This window comes from Lucilia cuprina, chromosome 2 (assembly GCF_022045245.1).
Source record: "Lucilia cuprina isolate Lc7/37 chromosome 2, ASM2204524v1, whole genome shotgun sequence".
Classification (NCBI taxonomy): Eukaryota; Metazoa; Arthropoda; class Insecta; order Diptera; family Calliphoridae; genus Lucilia; species Lucilia cuprina.
In genome coordinates this window covers 39,837,396-39,857,436 of record NC_060950.1, presented here as the reverse complement: position 1 = coordinate 39,857,436, position 20,041 = coordinate 39,837,396, and the positions used below count along the sequence as shown (strand labels likewise).

Below are 20,041 nucleotides of genomic sequence, written 5' to 3'. Positions count from 1 at the left end.
CTGTCGTTACATTTAGTTTGTATCTACAGCAGGACAATGTTTTAAATCTTCTTCATTTGAATTTTCTTACTTGAAAACTTTTTATAAACATTTTAATTCATAATTTTAAATTTATTTTTTTTTTTTTGCTTTGAAAACACATATATAATATTTTTGGATTAAAACATGATGTAATAAGTAAGGTGAGAGCGTTTGGGCAACAACCACAACAAACACAATATTTTTTTGTTGTTTTGAGTATGGGTTTTGCCAAAATGAAATTTCTAAAATTAAAAAATAATAAATATTGGAAAGAAAATTTTTTGCGTTTTTCACAATATTACCTATAAAACCGTCGTTACATTTAAATTGTATTGGAAGTAGGACAACGTCTTATTGCTGGTTCATCTGAATTTCTTCATTTGGAACCATTTTATCAGCATTTTCATTCATAATTTTTAGTTTGAAATTTTTTAGTTAGAAAACGCAAATTTAATTTTTATGTTAGAATAAAAATAAATAAATAATTTTTGACATAACCCAAGCTCTTTTTAAATAAACAAATAAAAATCAGCTGCACTGATTTTAAAATTAAAATATGTACTTTCCCTTACTCGTCTGTAATGCCGGAAAGACAAGAGATACATAAGTCGAAGTGCTTTACGAGAACACCTACCGTTTTGGCCTTATTTCACGGTGATACTTTTAGAACCACAGGGAGAGCTTATTCGAAAACTCGCCACCGTCCCTTCGAGCTTTTTACACGTTGGTGTAAATTTTTGTACATGGCGCTGCAGATCCATGTACAAGCAATTGTTCAAGTACTCAATCCATATAATCTCTGGTCAATGCTGCCCTGTAGCATAACTTCGGAGAAGCGAAAACATAACTTCTATTTACACTTATGTAGTTTCGACAACGGCACCAAACTTATGCCGTGTTATAGCCTTTACCGTGTATCAGTCTTTTAACCAACATTATCTTCTCGCGGTATTAGGTTTAATCCACAGAAAACACGTGTACCCCAAGGGAACTCTCCATACAAAGTTCGAAACCGGAGCAAAGTCTAGTATTTCGGAATTTTAAACAGCACCAGTTTATAGTCCCGGCCTACTAAAATTATTGTTAGCTCCTACAGGTCGCTATTTTGGAGATAATTCAATGAAATTTGGCACATGATCGTTTATGGCACTGTAAACGAAGCGTATTGAAAATGGTTAACATCAGTCCATTATTTCACCTAGGCCCCGAACATTCTCTAAACATTTTGTAAAAGAAAATGTTTTCATATTGAGTTTTATTTTTGAGAAAAATAAAATAAAATTCAAGAATAACTTTTATTTTTGAAGTAAAAAAAATAAAACTTAAAATAGATTTTTATTTTTCAATCAAAAATAATCGTTATGATCTGTGTGTGTGTGTGTGTGCGCGTTTACTACTGCTTTTTAACTAATGAACAAAATAAAATTTTGGTAAATATTTGGATACCTCTTTCACCTGTTTCGTACTTTTTAAAAATTCAAAAAAGTACCACAACGGAAAATTTTATTTTACTTAAATTCATTGAGGCCATTTGTAATCAATTTAAAAAATTGCTTATTTATTGAAACAAAATATTGGTATATATTTTTTTGGAATTCGAGTACTAAGCTAACTTAGGATCAAATTCGATGAAATGATACTTTTTGAAAACACAATTTTTCCTGAACATATTTGAATCGTATGAGTTATATATCAATATAGATTTAAACACAGAATATTTTGTGAACTTCATTTTCAGAAATTGTATTCCTAGGCGAATTGGGGAAAAATAGTACTCTTTTTTATTAAAATGTAAAAGTACTTGTCTCCAATGTCAACACCGTGTTAAAATAATAAGTTAAAATGCTAGTAAAAAAGTAAAGAAGAGGTTTTATTAGCATTTTAACTCATTTCTTTTCAATGTAAGTTTTTCCAGGGTACATACACTGTTTTTAGAATCTTAAATAAAGAGTATAATTTTCCCCTTTGAAATTTATCAATTCGAACAAGTAGTTTTATTTGAATCTTGGTACACACATGATTTTTATAAGTAAATATTGCAAAAAGCACATGAAGCGTATTATATTTAATAGTTAATTTTTAATACACTTATTTTTAATAACATAATTTTATTTGTTATTGCATTATTATTAATAATTATGTTTGTTATTTTTATAGTATTTTGCTCAACGAATTTATAAATATTTTTATAGAAGTAATAAAGAAAACAAATATTTTAGTAGCATTTCATACTTGTGTGCAACATGTTGAATTAAAAATACTTAATTTTAAAACAAATGTGAGTTTAATCTATAGCCAAGGAACATTTCTCATCTTCAGTGTGTCCGACACATTCTAAAGCTGGCCTGTGTTCCGAATCCCACATGCCGGGACCACATCTTTTACAAAGTCCTGCTAATGTACAAGGAATTTTAGGGAGTTGCCTATATTGGTGCAACAATCCTCGAGCTTTACGCAATATTAATTGCCCATCCATGTACATGGCAAGGGAACTGAAGTGCAACAGCATTTCATCAGCTCTAAGGTTTTGAGCAATAACGTCATCGGCATATACGGCAAGAATAGATAAACAAAGAAAAAGATGAAAGTAGTCTGTTAAATAATTTGACCAGCATGCCTCCCACATTCGAATAACTACAGCTTCTGTAAATTCACGCTTAAAGCAGAGCAAGAGCCATCGGTGACAAAATAGTAATTCCAAAGCATCGCTATGATTTTTGAGATGTTCATAAAACCGAGGCAACATAATACGTATAAGTTCGCGCAAAAAATTAAGGTTTCTATCGACATCGTTATCAGTTGGAGTGCACACAAAAAATGCACGTTGCATAAGTCCTACGAAACACCAAAAGGTTTCAGATTCATTTTGAATTTCACACAGTACTGGGGCCAACAAATCACTCATGCCCTGCGAATACGATATTCCAGCATTATAGAATGCGTAGTTTAACAAAATGTTTTTCATTATTTCAGTGTTGGGATTGTCGTCTCCGCAGAAAAATGGATTTGATCGATCAGTACGCACAACATCCTTTTCAACCACACACTGTACGGTTTTCCAAAAATGGACCTGTTCTTCTGGTGACATTGAGTATAAGCGTCTTCTAGTTATTTCCTCATACTCCTGACGTTTGATGTCCATTAAAACTGCACGATCCTCAAAAGTTGATGAAAACGAATAGCACTTAAGTAAGAAGGGCCAAACGGTCTTGCGAAGACTCTTCTCCAGTCCCCCAAAAAATACACATTTTCGCAACATTAAGTCATCATCAATTTGTCCCTTTTCATTAAGAAGTGTGCCATAAAAAAAATTAGTTGTGATCTTTTGAACATTTCCTTCATCAGGGTGCAATTCAGATCTTTTAACCTCTGGTCTACACACCATGAATTGGCGATACGGTAAAGTCTGCTTTTCATTACCAATTGTATGAGTAATGTTATGAAGAAAACAGTGCCATTGATGAAGAACCTGCAAATGAGAAATATTTTTGGTTGATGGTTTATTTATGTACATCATCAAACAATTTAAAAAAATATAATTTTATTTTGCATTCAAACATATGTACATGATAAAATAAGTCAGGTGGGACCGTTTTGGCAAAAAACACAATATTTTTTGTTGACTAGATTTGGGTTTTGTCAAAATGAAATTTCTAAAATTTAAAAATAATAAATAATTAATTAATATTGAAAAGAAATAGTATTTATATATTTCACATTACATATAAAACCATCGTTATATTTAGCTTATATCTGCAGCAGGACAATGTTTTAATACTTCTTCGTATGAATTTTATTCTGAAATTTTTTTTTATGAACATTTTAAATCATAATTTCTTTTTTTTTTTTTGCTTTGAAAACACAAATATAATTTATTTCTTATAATAAAATAAATAAATTTATTTATTTTTTTTTTGGGTTTGACGTTTGTCCAGAGAAAACCCCACCAACCGACCTATACCTTCATATAGGGAGTTTGAGCATCCGGACTTGATTTCATCAAAAGTATTAATGGTCTCCACCAGTATATATTTGAGTTTAAATGGTCTCCACCAGATTATATCGTGAGTATTTTATGGTCTCCACCAGTTAAAAACGTTTGAGTATTCTATGGTCTCCACCAATAAAACATAACCTCACTTGAGGTAATACGAAAGCACGAGGTTAATGTAGACAACATATAACTTTGAACAGTTATATGAAGTAATACATTACACCAGTGCGAGTGAGACGCAAAACTGTCGAAAGCCAGGCAACAAACACAAGCCTGAACGCGTTTAAGAAATAATCGCGATGACGCGAGAGTTGTTCCCCAACTCAGACCTGAATTACGACTGAATTTATTTATTTTGACACAATTAAACAACTAAAAATCAGCTGCTTTAACGATCTCACCTTACTTAGTGCATGCCAAGAATTATAAACTAAAGATTACGTCTTGCGCATGATTTACCGTTAGATTACATAGTTGTTCCCATTTTATATATTACAATAGTTGGTAACGCTGCAATTAATTTACGTTGACTGTTTAGAAAAAATGTTACATCTATTCTTGAAAAATATAACGAATTTCGCCTTTAATTTACTCAAATATAACATTTAAAAATTCAAAATGATAAAAAAAGTGTAGTGAAGTGCGGAAAAAAACATAAAAAAACGAAAACAAATTTTTTGGATAAAACATAAATATGGAATGAACAGTGAGCAAATGTAATCAAAATTAATATTAAAAAAAGAATGAGAATTTGTGAAAAAAATACATTGTACCTTCTTTTATATATATAATTTTTTACGTTTAACACGCACACGTTCAATATATATTGATCAATTTGGATTACGACGCATTTAAGTGGATTATTGAATACAATCAATATATTTTGCGTCAGTATTTGCAATATTTTATGGTATACGGTAGAGTATTCAAAAACCTTAACCGAAAACTTGTTTACCGTTTTTTTTACTTTCAAAAACCGATCGGTTTCGAATATTTCATATTTTTGAAATATTCGGAAGCCGCTTTTTTATAGAATTGTTTAAATCCAAGGCGGTAAAGAGTTAAAGTTAATATCTGATTAAATTTCAGATGGAATTCATTATTCATTAAATACAGATGGAATTCATTATCAAAAGTTATTGAAAATTTTTTAAGAATATGGAAATGTGTAAATCATGATTTGCTAGACGTTTCTTTAATACCTTTTTTCATCTAAAATAGCTTTAAAGGAGTTTTATTAAGCCGGTTTTATTAAAAACAAAGAAATAAATACCTGATATCGATCTCTTTTTGTTGTTTTTGTTAATTTTTTATTGAGAATGAATTTTAAACATTTTTGTTATAAAGATGATTTTATAACTAATAATTTCTGGAAATGAGTTTCATTTTCTTCTTTATATATAAAACCAGTTTTTTTTAATACTCTAGTATAAGGGTCTGCGGATGATTAAACGAATGCCGCGAAATCCCAAAATAATTCAAATTTAGAAATAAGTATTTTTTATATTTTTTAACAACTTTTCAAACAATATTTAAATTTTATTTGTTTTATTTTATTTTTTTCTAAATTTAAAAAAATTACAATAAAACAGTATGACTGCTTAAAGCGACACACATAAAATTTGTTGACTTAACCCAGCAGTTCGACAAAGAGTCAATGCATACGAAAAATACACCAATTTCCACAAATAGTTACTCACCTGGATGATCGTATTTCGTATGTTTTGGGTCATTCGTCACGAATGTGCCCTTTGTAATCGAGAATGAAGACAGTCGTCACTTTAGTGTCCTCTTTGTAAGCGGGAGCGAAGACAGACGTCTCTTTACTGTCCTTAAGTAACCTAGAGATTATATTCTTAGGAGTTATTTTTTCGAGAATGAAGACAGTCGTCACTTTAGTGTCCCCTTTGTAAGCGAGAGCGGAGGCAATCGTCTCTTTACTGTCTCTTTGTAGAGTGTAGAGTGACGATTGGGTATATACCCCAGCAGTTCGATGGGACAGTCCCGAACTGACCACTTAACCTACGTCTTGTGGTAGCCCCTAGCCACCTGACTACCCAGGTGACCAACCATTTTAACATGGGCTTGTTCTACGAAGAAGTCAATCGTCACTCTACACCCTACAAAGAGACAGTAAAGAGACAGTAAAGAGACGATTGCCTCCGCTCTCGCTTACAAATGGGACACTAAAGTGACGACTGTCTTCATTCTCGATTACAAAGAGTTTATTTGTGACGAAAGACCAAAAAATACGAATTGGGGTCAGCCAGGTGGTAAAATATTAATGGAACTAAAATTAAACAATTTCAAGTGTCTACTCTCTAGAATACTATGGGACAATAATGTGACGATTGACCCGAAAGATATGAAAGATAGAATGAAGACAGTCGTCACTTTAGTGTCCCCTTTGTAAGCGAGAGCGGAGGCAATCGTCTCTTTATTTTCTCTTTGTAGGCTGTAGAGTGACGATTGACTTCTTCGTTGGACAAACCCGTGTTAAAATGGTTGGTCACCTAGGTAGTCAGGTGGGTTAAATGGTCAGTTCGGGATTGTCCCGTCGAACTGCTGGGTCTTTGCCGAACTGCTGGGTATGTGCTGAAACTTTTCTTTAAGTGTCTACTCTCTAGAATACTATGGGTCAATAATGTGACGATTCACCCGAAAGATATAAATTTGAGTCAACCAGATGGTGGCATATTAGTAGAAAGTAATAATTATTTCTCCAAAAGATGGGTAAAATAACTATTTTCGGAAGTACAAAAAAAAAACTACTTTTAAGAGTATAATCTCTATGTTACTTGAGGACAGTAAAGAGACATAGGCATCAGATCAATTATTTTTAGCAAAATTAAATTGTTGTATTTTTTAAAGAATATCTTATATTTTTATTTTTTACAATAATAAGTAAAATCGTATTTAACGATAGTTTTGATAAATTGTAAACGTATGTTATTTTTTTAGGTCAATAAAATATTTTGCTTTTTTAAGTTTTTTGTTATTTTTTTAATATTTTTGTATTATTTTATAAAATTGAAAAATTAAAATAACTTCTAAGTTTCACACAATAAGAATATGATTTTTGCAAATTGCAATTCAAAAATACTTAACACGTGTCCTTCCATGAAAAAGTTTCAGCATATATATTAAGAACTGTTTTCATTGACAAAAATAATGAATATTTAGGAATAAGTTAATAAATGGTATGAATATTTTCATATTATTTTTTTGCAAACAAAATCTAGAAGCCTTGACTTAAAATATTTCTAATATAACTTATTTATATATAATTATATTTTTCTTTTTGTTAAAAATGTTTGAAAATTTTTTATATCTTTATGATTTTTAGATTCGCGAAATTGGCCGAATTTTATAAAGAATATACGTTTTTTTGCTGATGTTTTTTTTTTTTTTTTTTTTTGAATTTGATTTTTAACATTTCAATTTCTGTTTTTTAGTTATACAAAATTCGCTAATACTATCTACTGAATATGGAAATATTTACTAATGTTTTTTAATTTTTATTAAATATAGTAGAAAAAAGAAAAAATCAAAAAAATCCGCTATATACAAATTCATACGTTTAATGAATAATTGAAAAATAATTTGAAAACCCCAAAGAAATTAAATTAAATTTTCAAAATGCAAAGTACTTTATTGACCTGCAAATTCTGATAAAAAATAATAAAATGCAACAACAAATTCACTAAAATTTGTATTTTAATATTTTTCACGTTTTCTCATTTTCTATTTTTAATTAGAAAAATAATTATAATTTTTTCGAATTTTGTTTATAAACAATAAACAAAATTCTCTTAAAAAAGATAGACAAAAAACTTTGTTGATTCGAATCTATATCCTGAGACTACGGCATAAAAAAAATTATTTAAAAGTATTCTCTAATATACCTGAGCTAGATGATCCAAACCTCCGTAGTGGAAATGTAATATTTTATACTGTGATTCCCGAGAAGCTATTACCAACTGCCCTGATGTACAGCTATTGTCATTAAAAAATAGACGCAACGAACGCATCTGACTTAGATCAACCGAAAATCGACGACATTTTATGTTAACTTTACGCCGCACAGTTGGTGTCGTATTAGCACTATCAGGAAAGGCAAGATTGTGCTTAAATGCCAATAGTTCGGGCGTCATCCAATTAGGATTATTATCGTCTGAAACAGATCCGTCAGAATTAAGCTGCAATTGTTCTCGATCGGCAACCACTACACAATTGTAAGTTTGTGAAATATTAGCGTTCTCAATTTGGGGATTCGATATCGTTATATTAACAGATGTGATTGGATTCTTTTTTATTAAAGCTTCTAAATCTTCTAAAGACGCTTTCTTTCCACCTAATAATGGTTGCAATTCGTTACGTAGTTCTTGCATATCTACTGTAGCAGTTACGTCGTCTTCTTTTCCACCATCATTTTGGGCAGCCGCAATAGTTTCTGAAAGTTTTGTCTTGTTGACATCATCACCATTGTGGCTAGTACTTCTGCTAGCAAAGACTTTCTCAACTTTTCCATAGGAAGACGGCGGTAATGGACCTCTAATATAGTCAAACGTAGAGTTTTCATCAGTCGAGGGACACTTGCACAGAGACGAATTCGGAATCCATGTTAGGAGCAACGTTGGCCGTTTGGCGCTATTGTATTGGTCAACAAATGTTTTCGTTGTAACTGTCAAGTAACCGGGATAGTGCAGCATATCACATTCCTGTCGAGCTACAATTGGCGGATGTATACAGACATTATTTTTGCAAAACAGAATTTCGTTGTCTTCGTACACTATATCGATTTTTTCGTTAATTTTCTCTTCACCAAGTATTAAGCTTGATGCTTTCTTTAAAATATTTGCAATGGGCATAATGAAATTTATAAAATTACCAAAGAACTTCTGATTTTTTCGAAATTCTTTTAACTTTATTGACTACACGATTTTGTTTCACTAATGTTTGTTGTCTTTAAGCTAACACCATGAAAATGGAGAATAATCTAAACAAATCTACAAAAACAAAAGAGGAAAAATCGATAAATTATTTCCTCACATCCGCAAAAAAAAAAACAAAACAAACATACTTCTACAAACATGTATAATTATTTTTTCATTATGTATTTATGCACATATGCATCTGAATTCTTTTAATACATTTATTTTCTTTTAAATTGATTTTAGAAAGTTAATAATTTAAACTTTTTAGTTCGCAAATATTCTATTTATTCAGTAACGTAGTATTGACCTTATACTTGTCTTACACAGTAGCGTAATACACGATACGGAAATAAAAATACGTGTATATTAACGTCGGCGGCGGCTGACACTAAAAATATCGGCGGCGGCTTAAAATCGACTAAAGCCGGCTAAGTTCTTAAATACGCTTAATTTTAAAATTTTCAAAGATTTTATATAAAAACGGAATCCAAGAGATAAAAGAGTGGGATTTGTATATAATTTATAACAATAAATAGAGCAAGGAAAAAATGTAAATTTGATTAACTCTTAAAAATTCAAAACAAATGTTTTCATCAAGTTTTTTTAACATTAATTTTTAAAGTCAATTTTACTTGCACAAAAACAAAATTCTAAACATATTTTAAAATATAATTACGTTTGTTATCAACACAACGTCAAATTTTTATCATGATAAAAAATAAGCAGGTACATACGGTAATTATTAGCGTTATAACGTCGTTATGACAGTGTTGTCTAAACAATTGTTTAGACCAACGAAATAAAACTGAATAAACAATATTGTGCCTATATATACTTATGTGAAAAAATATTTAAAATAACTCAAAATTTTTCATAAAAACTAAAATATACAATTTTTATTCAATATTCCCAGATTTTTGGGTGACTTTTTGAATTTATTTTTTTCAGATGTTTATCAGGGCGAAGCTTTCAAAATCAAACAAAAAATTCATAAAGCCAAGTATTTTATCACGAAATTCGTAAAATCAAGTACTCAAATTCGAATTCGAAGAATTTTACTGTTTAAAATAATATACTATTTACGAAAAACATTAATGAAGATTCGCAATATTTCAGACAATTATTTTACTAAAACAATTACGCAAGTTATTTGTATTTGTACTGAAATTCAAGCAATGTTTTTATTTGAAACAGGTAAATAATTTATTGTATTTTGACAATAATAATACACAAATTTTCTTTTTGAATCTATAAAAATTTTGTTAAAAAGTATATATTGAATTTTAACAAAACCACGCAGTTAAATAACCGAACCGTTTACGAGTACTCCTTATATTATATTCTAGAAAAATTAGCATACTCAACTCACCCCTCTGCAATCGCAACAAATTCTAAAAACGCTGTATCAGGGGATAGAATATTTATTCAAAATGGCGTATTAAACGGTCTTCCATTGAAGTCCTATTAGAAAATCTTTCACTGAAGGTTTATAAGAAGACCTATAAACAATTGTAGCAACCGTTTTGAAACGGTGATAAGGTTTCATGCCGTGGCCGATTATCAACAAATATACAGTAATTTATTCAGAAAGCCTTAAGAGATGTTATACGCGATGTCTTTTAACGTTTTGCTTTAGAATCAGTAAGTCGACAACCATGTAATGGCCTACTTCCTATGGAACGAGCTTCCACCAATTTTGAATCAAAAATACTTTTATACGACAACACCGCCATTTCATCAAATTTGTTTATTGGGATTATGAGAGCATATCTTGGACTAATATGTGTACCTACAACATTTGGAGTACGACACCATTTTACAATTTATTAAACCATACCCTTTTTGTCAAGACCCATCATGAATCATTCCTATTATACAACTTCATTGAAAGTAGGTTAGAGCTTAATATTTTTCGATTAATGGACTTTCAATATATTTTCTGAATTCATTTAGATTTAAAAATATAATTTGTTGTCGTATTCATGCATTAAAAATTCATCCAAGTAACACCTCTAAATGTGTTACTTGGCAAACTTAATGGGTTTCACTATATGCTTTTTGGCCTGAAATCAATTTTTTTTAAAGATTTGTTTATAAATTAATCTGAACGAAGTGAAAATTGATCACGATGTTTAATAGTTTCACTAGTTTGGGCGCCCTAATTGGAATAATTTAAAAAAAATGATAAGCGCATATGGGAAGCTTTTATAACTTTTGAATGAAATGTTTATTTTTATGAGAGATTTTAAAATATCTGACTTCCTAAAGTATTCAAAAAGTGATTTAATGAGATTACTATGAGAATGTTCATGATTTGTTCATATTTTATATCATATTTTAAGTATTTACTACGAATAAAAGAAATTAATCTAACTTAGGTAAGATAATATACGGTACTCCTATTTTTTTGAACAGTCGTAATCGGATATGGATTTCGAAAAAAGTTAATACCAAAAAAACTTATGAACCTATTTAGAAAATGACATTTGTTTTGTATTTTAAACACTTATCAAATAAATATCGTGAAAAAATATTTGATTTCTTTAAATCTTTCCTTTTTAAATTAAGCTGCACAATTATTTTTCTGTCTCAAATTTGTTTATTGGGATTATGAGAGCATATCTTGGACTAATATGTGTACCTACAACATTTGAGGTACGATACCATTTTACAATTTATTAAACCATACCCTTTTTGTCAAGACCCATCATGAATCATTCCTATTATACAACTTCATTGAAAGTAGGTTAGAGCTTAATTTTTTCGATTAATGGACTTTCAATATATTTTCTGAATTCATTTAGATTTAAAAATATAATTTGTTGTCGTATTCATGCATTAAAAATTCATCCATTTATGAAACCACCTCTAAATTTGTTACTTGGCAAACTTAATGGGTTTCACTATATGCTTTTTGGTCTGAAATCAATTTTTTTTAAAGATTTGTTTATAAATTAATCTGAACGAACTGAAAATTGATCACGATGTTTAATAACTACGATTTGGCTTAGTTTCACTAATTTGGGCGCCCTAATGGGATTAATTTAAAAAAATGAGAAGCTTTTATAATTTTTGAATGAGATGTTTATTTTTTATGAGAGATTTTAAAATATCTGACTTCCTAAAGTATTCAAAAAGTCTTTTAATGAGATTACTATGAGAATTTTCATGTTTTCTTCGCGATATTTTTATAATTTTCAATATATTTGAACAGATTTCATTTTCGTCAATTCTGACATTTTCTTTCAGCATTTTAAAGGCAATACTTGTGAACTGACCTCAAAATCTTCTAAATATAACAGTTTTATATCATATTTTAAATATTTACTACGAATAAAAGAAAATAATCTAACTTAGGTAAGATAATATACGGTGCCCCTATTTTTTTGAAAAGTCGTAATCGGATATGGATTTCGAAAAAAGTTAATACGAAAAAAACTAACGAACCTATTTAGAAAATAACATTTGTTTTGTATTTTAAACACTTATTAAATAAATATCGTGAAAAAATATTTGATTTCTTTAAATCTTTCCTTTTTAAATTAAGCTGCACAATTATTTTCTGTCTCACTCCTATTTTTTGAACACAGCTGTAGTTCTGTTTATTCTGAAAACATAATCTGAGAAAATTTATCGTTTAATAGGGAATTTGCATAATTTTTCTCGTTTTAAAACCGAGTACATAAATATAGTCTAAAGTAAATCGAATGTAATTTTATTCTAATAAATTAAATAATAATTATTTTTCTATTTTTCTGTTTATTTTTCGAATTGCAGAACACCAAATTCGGGTTTAAAAGTTTATCGTTTTTAGAAACCGATTCCATTTTCTATTTAATAAACCTAAGTGTAAATACATAAATATTCAATAAATTTTATGTTACAAAACTATCAATTGTGCTCCCCAGTAGTAAAAGGAAAAAAGTATGTTAGGAATAATGAGAACCAGAACAACATCAATTTTAATTTTAAAATATCACAAAGAGGTTGAAAACAACATTTTCCAACATTTTCAATTTGACAACATTATTAGAGTGTGTGAAAACTCATAACTCTAAAGGCAGACTATTCCTATTAATGGTAATTTATTTATGAAATGAAACTAGCTATACCCAATGTGATTAGGTACCCTCATCGTAATGGAATATAATTAATATTATTATTATTATAAATGCAATATCACAAAGTTCCCTTTTAAAGATTTTCATACTTGTTTCTAGGTTCAATATTGAAAGTCTCCTTTCAATAAGGACCCTATAAGTTTGATTTTAGATTTTCATTGAATCAGGACGATGCATGTTTAATTGTCAACCAGAAATTCTTCGCATACAGATTGTTATACAGCCAGGAAGCTGCGTGTCCAATTTTATGTTTAGTTTTAATATTATAGAAAATTCGAAAAGTATTAGTAAAAGAACAAAAAAACTACTAAAAATTTTCGTTCAGTCAAGATACTGCGTGTTTAATTTTATGTTTATATATTCAATATTTTAGAAAGCTCATAAAGTACCACCTGAAGTACGAAAAAGTACCAAAGTAGACCTCTTTTAATTAATTTCATGTACCTAAGATTAATATTATAGAAAATCCAAAAACTAACAGTTAAATACGTTTTTTTTCGTTTTGTGAAAAAAGGCTTGCGAAATAAGTTAATTTTTTCTTTTAGAAGCAATAAAGATCGAATAATATAAGTACAACATTATTATATTATACACACATTAAAAATTATATCTAACATAAATCGGGTGTATAATTTACAACACCTCTTCATATTAGCGTATATTCACGACAAGTCTCAGTTTCATGTCTCTAGGTTCATTATAATAAAATACCTAAAGTACCAGTTAAAGAACGAAAAATTACCAGAAGGTCAAATTTTATATGTTCATTTCAAATTTCTGCGTTTATATTACAGCAAACTCAAAACTTACCAGTTGAGGAACGAAAAAGTATCAAAAAGACCCCTATTATATGTTCTTAGACCTGGTTCACACTAGGAAACTTTTGTTGAGAAACTTTTGATTTTGTGTGTGAGAGAAAGAAATCTATCTATTTCATTCTTTCACACACAAAAATCAAAAATTTTCCAAAAAGTTTCCTAGTGTGAATCCGGGCTCTACATGCTTACGGCCTTATGCATAATGAAAAACGAACTGCTAACTATCTTACTGCTAACTTCTTTGTCTGTAAATTCCCGTAAGGACAGTTAGCAGCTTGTTAGTCAGCAGTTAGTTTTTATACCCTACACCACTATAGTGTGGAGGGTATTATGCGTTTGTGCTGATGTTTGTAACACCCAAAAATATTGGTTATAGCCCCACCTTAAAGTATACCAATCGGCTCTGAATCACTTTCTGAGTCGATTTAGGTTGAAATGGTTGAAATCGGTCCATAATTTCGCCTAGCCCCCATACAACCAGAATCGGGCCTTTAGGCTCATAATTACGTTAAATGTTCTATTATGTCAACAAAAATCTGTAAAACTTAGTTTTATAGAACGATAAATTACACTACTAATTTTTATAGTGATCGGGCCACATTTGACCTTAGCCCCCCTACAAACTCCCCTTCAGATTTTATGTATGTATGTATGTATGTATGTATGTATGTATGTATGTATGTATGTATGTATGTATGTATGTATGTATGTATGTATATATGCATTTCATGTTTCTAGGATCAATATCACATAGAATTCAAAAAGTATTTTTTGAAGAACGAAAAAGTAAAAAAATCCATTTTATAAGTTCTCGTTTACTCCGTGCTCTACATGCTAAATTTTATTTTTCTATATTTAATTTTAAAGAAAACTAAAAAAGTACCAGTGAAGAACGAAAATGTACCTAAAAGTCTGTTTATTATTATATTCATGTTTCGATTTTAATATCATATAAAACTCAAAAAGTAACAGTTGGAGAACGAAAAAGTACTAAAAATATTACTTGCTTCCGGGGTTCCAAATAACTACGCATATTTAGTGTTTCCAAATATCAAAATTTTATCTAAATTTACAAATTCAGGTCTGTTTGTAAATCGATTCGTTTTCAAAACCGAGACGCTTTCAAAACCGAATTTTGTGTTCTGCAAATCGATTTTTTATTTGAACGTTAAATTAAAAAAAAACATAATTAAATGAAAAAAGTCTAAAATGTACATAGCATTTATATTAAGTTACAATTGTATTAAAATAGCAAAAATAATTATTTAATTTATTAGAATAAAATTAAATTCGATTTACTTTTGGCTAGATTTGTGTACTTGGTTTATAATAATAATAACATAATATTTTATAAATGTTTTATAAAAAAGGATCAAAAATTGGCCAATTTTCATCCCTTAAACGTCTGAATATCCGAAAAGTACTCAATTCATATTTTTATTTTTTCGTTAAGTTATGAAGTAGTCAAATTTGTTAAATGTTCACTGTTTTAAAAGATACATTGAATGCAAAAAAGTACCAAAAAAAGCATTTATCCGTTTATTCCCTAAATGACCTGTCCGCTTTCTTTGAACGATGATAAGCATTAAACTGTTTTTGTATAGGCGCCATATGGGCCTAGTTAATCTAGAAATACATTTGGCCATAATATATAAATTGTAAATAATTTGAAATTATATACATCTAATAAAGTAGATTAAAATTCATTTAGACTGAAGTCTTAAACAAAGTATTAAATTGTAAAAATTAAAACTTAATAAACCCCCCTATATGCACATTTATTGAAAACGACATAAAATAACGATAACTTGGTTTTGGCAGAAAAAGCAACGAAATATATATTTTTAAAATTGAGTATGTAAAAATGATTAAAGCTCGAAACAGACCTCGAGAATCTACGTTCTTCATATTGTATTACATGATTCCATAACCTCGTTACCCGAACTACAAACGATCTGTTCATAACAAGTGTAGAATAATTCGGGAAGTTTAGCGTATGAGTCCGAGTAGAGTGACCAAAACTGAATCTTTGAAGAAGATATGATGGGACTCCATATTTGAAAATTTTATAAAATTCTAACATTACTCTTATCTTGACGTAGTCTTCAAAATCACAGCCCAAAATCTTGACTATATATGAAGTCATATGTCTCTGAGTCTAAAAATATATCTAACTACCCTATTAAAGCTTTGTTTAAGTTTCAACATATTTTGCTGGGACATGCCTGAATATATTTCTATCCCATACAGAAATATAGGAAGGCATAAGGCCAAGGCAACTCGTTTTCTCACATGATCGGGCAAGTACATTCCTATGCTATAAAGACGCCTAATAACGAAGTTCACTCTCGAAGTAATATGGTTTATCTGCATATCAAAATTTAGGTTATTGTCAATATATACACCTTGAATAAGATACGAACTCTACTCTTTCTCCACTTAAAGATATGCAAGGTGCGGCATTATTATTTGAAAACCACGTATTTAAAAAAAATCTCCACTTAATGCATATTTTTGGTAGGGGACCAACCTCCTATCCAAATTTTAGCTATTTAGCTTCAACCATTTAGGCTTGCGATGATGAATCAGACAATCAGTAACGTTAGAATGGATGTAGATGTATATATGTAGATAAATAACAAGTAATAGTGTTATATTCGGCTATACCGAATCTTATATGAGCAAAATCAAAAGAATTGGATATTTTTTTTCGAAGGACTATCAGCGCATTTTAAAATAGTAATCGCAAATTTCATATTTCAGAAAATACACTGATAATTAAAAAAAAATATTTTAATTTTATTTGCAATTCTTTCCAAACTCAAAATTTTGCATATAAAAAAATTCGAAAAAATTGTTCTAAAATTCGAGATGATTGATGCTGATGTTTGTAACGCACAATAATATTGGTACTATACCCACTTTTAAGTATACCAATCGGCTCAGAATCATTTTCTGAATCGATTTACAAGATCTTCTGTTGTCCCAGGGACGAAGCCTATTGAAAATGGTTAAGATCGTTTCATTATTTTACCTATCCCCCATACAACTGAATCACCGAATAGGGCTTGTAAACCCTGTAATCAAATTATAGGACGATATTTTGGAGATAGTTCAATGAAATTTGGCACATGATCTTTTATGGTACCGTAGACGAAGCCTATTGAAAATAGTTAACATCAATAGTAAACACAAAAAGCTGAAAACCAAGTTCTATACTAGCCTTGATGACCCTCATGAACTTTATAATCATGGGGCCTCATTAGACCCTAGCCCCTATAAAAAACCGCCTTAATTTAAATAATATCCACAATTTTATTCCCGTTTTTCCTACCGAGCGCGTCCCCGTGTGGCGGATAGGGGGTGGTGATGGACCATCTGTCCTTCCCCAGTTTTAGTTGACTCAAGCTGAGGCAGGGCAGATTGTCCACCACCTGGGAATATTATATTCCCCGCGGACCAAAAAACAACATGGAAAATAAAAATAAAAAGATTAAAGTTACGGTGCAGGACCTAAATAACCCAGTACCGTCGGCAAGTGTTGATCCACTCGCGAGTCACGTGTCGTCATCCTGCAATCGTGAGCAAAAAACTACTACGGAGATGGGTACCTTTGCTTCCGTGGGGGACAATGCGTCAAGTGTACAGCATATAATTGGCAAAAACGTAAGGGTGAAAGAGAAGGATGTTCTCGGAGCATGCTCTAAGCTACCTCAGCCTTAAAATATAGGTGAGGGTTCCGACTCTGAATCCTTAGATGATAATAGCATAGCTAACTAACTATTACTAAGACAAATCGAACTTTATCACAAGATCTGGGGCAAAGACGATCAGGTCTCCCGAAGAGAAGGTGCTGCTGCCCTTTCCAAAATTGGCGAAGCGCCGATTGAAAGGGCAGTCAAAACTGGCCCCGATGAAGACACTAAAACACCTAAGACGATCACCAAAGCATCATTAGTAAGTACTGGTAATTTGAAGGAGTCAAATACTAAAAGTGAGGAGAAAATCACTCACTTGTCAAAACAGAAAACAGCAATGCTGTCCAAAATAAGGAAGGTGTCGATGAAAACGACTACTCTCCGTATGCCTGATGAGGACCCTGCAGTGCCATCAATGGTACCCACTACATCTATAACCACTTCAGAGGAGTTACCAGAGGAATCAAATCCAACGAGCGGGGAGGTAATCACTAACTCGCTAGAAGAAAATTTAAATGGATGACAATGACTGAGGTAATCCAAATAAACCTCTCAACAGGATTATCCACAACGGGTGCAACGCTGCTGAAGCAAGCTCGTGGCAACATATATCTTGCATCTGTTAACCTGCCTTTCGTTTCTCCAACACTACTACCAACGTCGGATCTGATGAAACTGGTCGAAGAGGCACAAAGGAAAAATAAGAAAATTGTAATCGGTTGTGATGCCAACACCCACCATGTAGCTTGGGTTAGTACAAACACCAATCGCAGAGGACAAGCCCTCATGGATTTCCTAAATACTAAAGACTTGATCACATCGTATTTAGGTAATAAAGCTATCATCGTCTATAACTATATGTTCAAAAGAGCTTATAAACGAAATTCAGGATTGGAAAATGTCGGACGAGCACTCCTTTTCTGACCATCGGTACATAAGATTCAAAATACTAAGGCCGCCACCAAAGCCGATAAAGTTTCGGAATAAGTCTAAAACTAATTGGAAAATGTTCGGTTCTTTACGAAAGAACCGTTTATATACTGTATACTGGGATGAGTATCGTAGTAAACTTGGTGAATACAAGAAAGTTGTTCATAAAGCCAAACGAGACTCCTGGAAACTTTTCTGTGAACAAGTAGACAGCGTAAAAGTTCCTATCTAAAACTCATGTCCAACCGGATTCCATGGTCGGTGACACGGGCAGGAGTCTGGAGGATATGGAGGAGACTCCCATTTCCCACCCGGTATATCGAATAACATAGATGAACCGATATTGGAGGAAGGGGAGCTAACAAGGAAATTGTAAATACATCTGATATGGTTAAAGGGGCAACCAAGAGCTTCGCTCCATATAAAGCTGCAGGCCCGGCACTTTTACATATGGAAGCGGGATTGGTTTCCGTACATCTGCCTCACATATTTACTTCATGCTTGAAATTCACATATACCCCCATTAAATGACAGGCTGCAAGGTTAATATTTATACCTAAGACTGGAAAATCTAGCTTTACAGCACCTAAGCCTTATCGACCTATAAGTCTTACGTCCTTCCTACTTAAAACCTTGGAACGGTTAGTCACTAGTATGGTTAAAAGTAGTATACCCGAAAAGGACCTAAAATTCAAGCAACATGCTTATGTAAAGGGACGATCGGTGGAAACCGCTTTAAACGAAGTTGTCCACTACATGGGTGCATCCTTTGATAACAAACTATATACACTGGCGGTATGTATTGACATCGAAGGCGCCTTCAATAACTTCAATAACACACTGATGCCCTTATCCAATCCCTAGACCAGTTTTATGTTGAGCGGGTGCTCCGTAACTGGATCAACCACATGCTAAGGAATAGATGGATAAGCTGCGAGATGTACGATATAACTATCAAGAAAAAGGTATTTCGCGGTATACCACAGGGTGGCATTTTGTCACCTTTACTCTGGGTTACCACGATTAATAGCCTCCTATGGACCCTAACCGAGAAAGGACTTAGACCTGTCTGCTATGCAGATGATGTGTAGACGAGCTGAGGAGGCTCTGAATGTCGCCTTAAGCTGGGCTCAACCGAGAGGCCTCAATGTTAACCCGTCAAAAACGGAAATCTGTCTTTTCACAAGAAAGACAAAAATTTCTACGTATACGGAACCTTACTTCCTGGGCAAGAAAATACCTGTGATAGACAAAGTTCAATGAATTTGTAAAGGACCCAGGATATATATACTTTGTTGGGTATCAGATGAATATTTCTTGGTGTTACACACGAAATGACAAACTTATAAATACCCTCTATCACCACTGATGGTGGTGGAGGGTATAATAAATGACTTAAGTATATCTGAGGCAAGGTACAATTCACTGTAGAAAAAAATTTAAAATTTGCAAAAATTTTAAAATTATCATAAAATGTTCGCATTTACAAATTTTTTAATGAGCATTTGACTCGGAGGAGTTA

At 31.3% G+C, this 20,041-nt stretch overlaps 1 protein-coding gene across 1 annotated transcript; it reads right to left on the bottom strand.

Moving 5' to 3' along the window:
• Positions 1–1,584: 1,584 nt before the first annotated feature.
• On the bottom strand, positions 1,585–9,284 carry LOC111689046 (TBC1 domain family member 16). Its single transcript, XM_023451550.2, has 3 exons — positions 9,099–9,284; positions 7,921–9,024; positions 1,585–3,490 (listed from the first exon to the last, which is right to left on the bottom strand). Exons 2-3 carry the CDS (start codon positions 8,884–8,886, stop codon positions 2,306–2,308), a joined length of 2,151 nt encoding a protein of 716 aa, XP_023307318.1. The 5' UTR covers positions 8,887–9,024; positions 9,099–9,284; the 3' UTR covers positions 1,585–2,305.
• Positions 9,285–20,041: the final 10,757 nt, after the last annotated feature.

Coding starts and splice junctions, on each gene's coding strand:
- LOC111689046 (XM_023451550.2), bottom strand. CDS start 8,886: ATGCCCATTGCAAATATTTTAAAGAAAGCATCAAGCTTAATACTTGGT. Junction 3,491..7,920: donor GTTTGGATCATCTAGCTCAG/GTATATTAGAGA, acceptor TCTCATTTGCAG/GTTCTTCATCAATGGCACTG.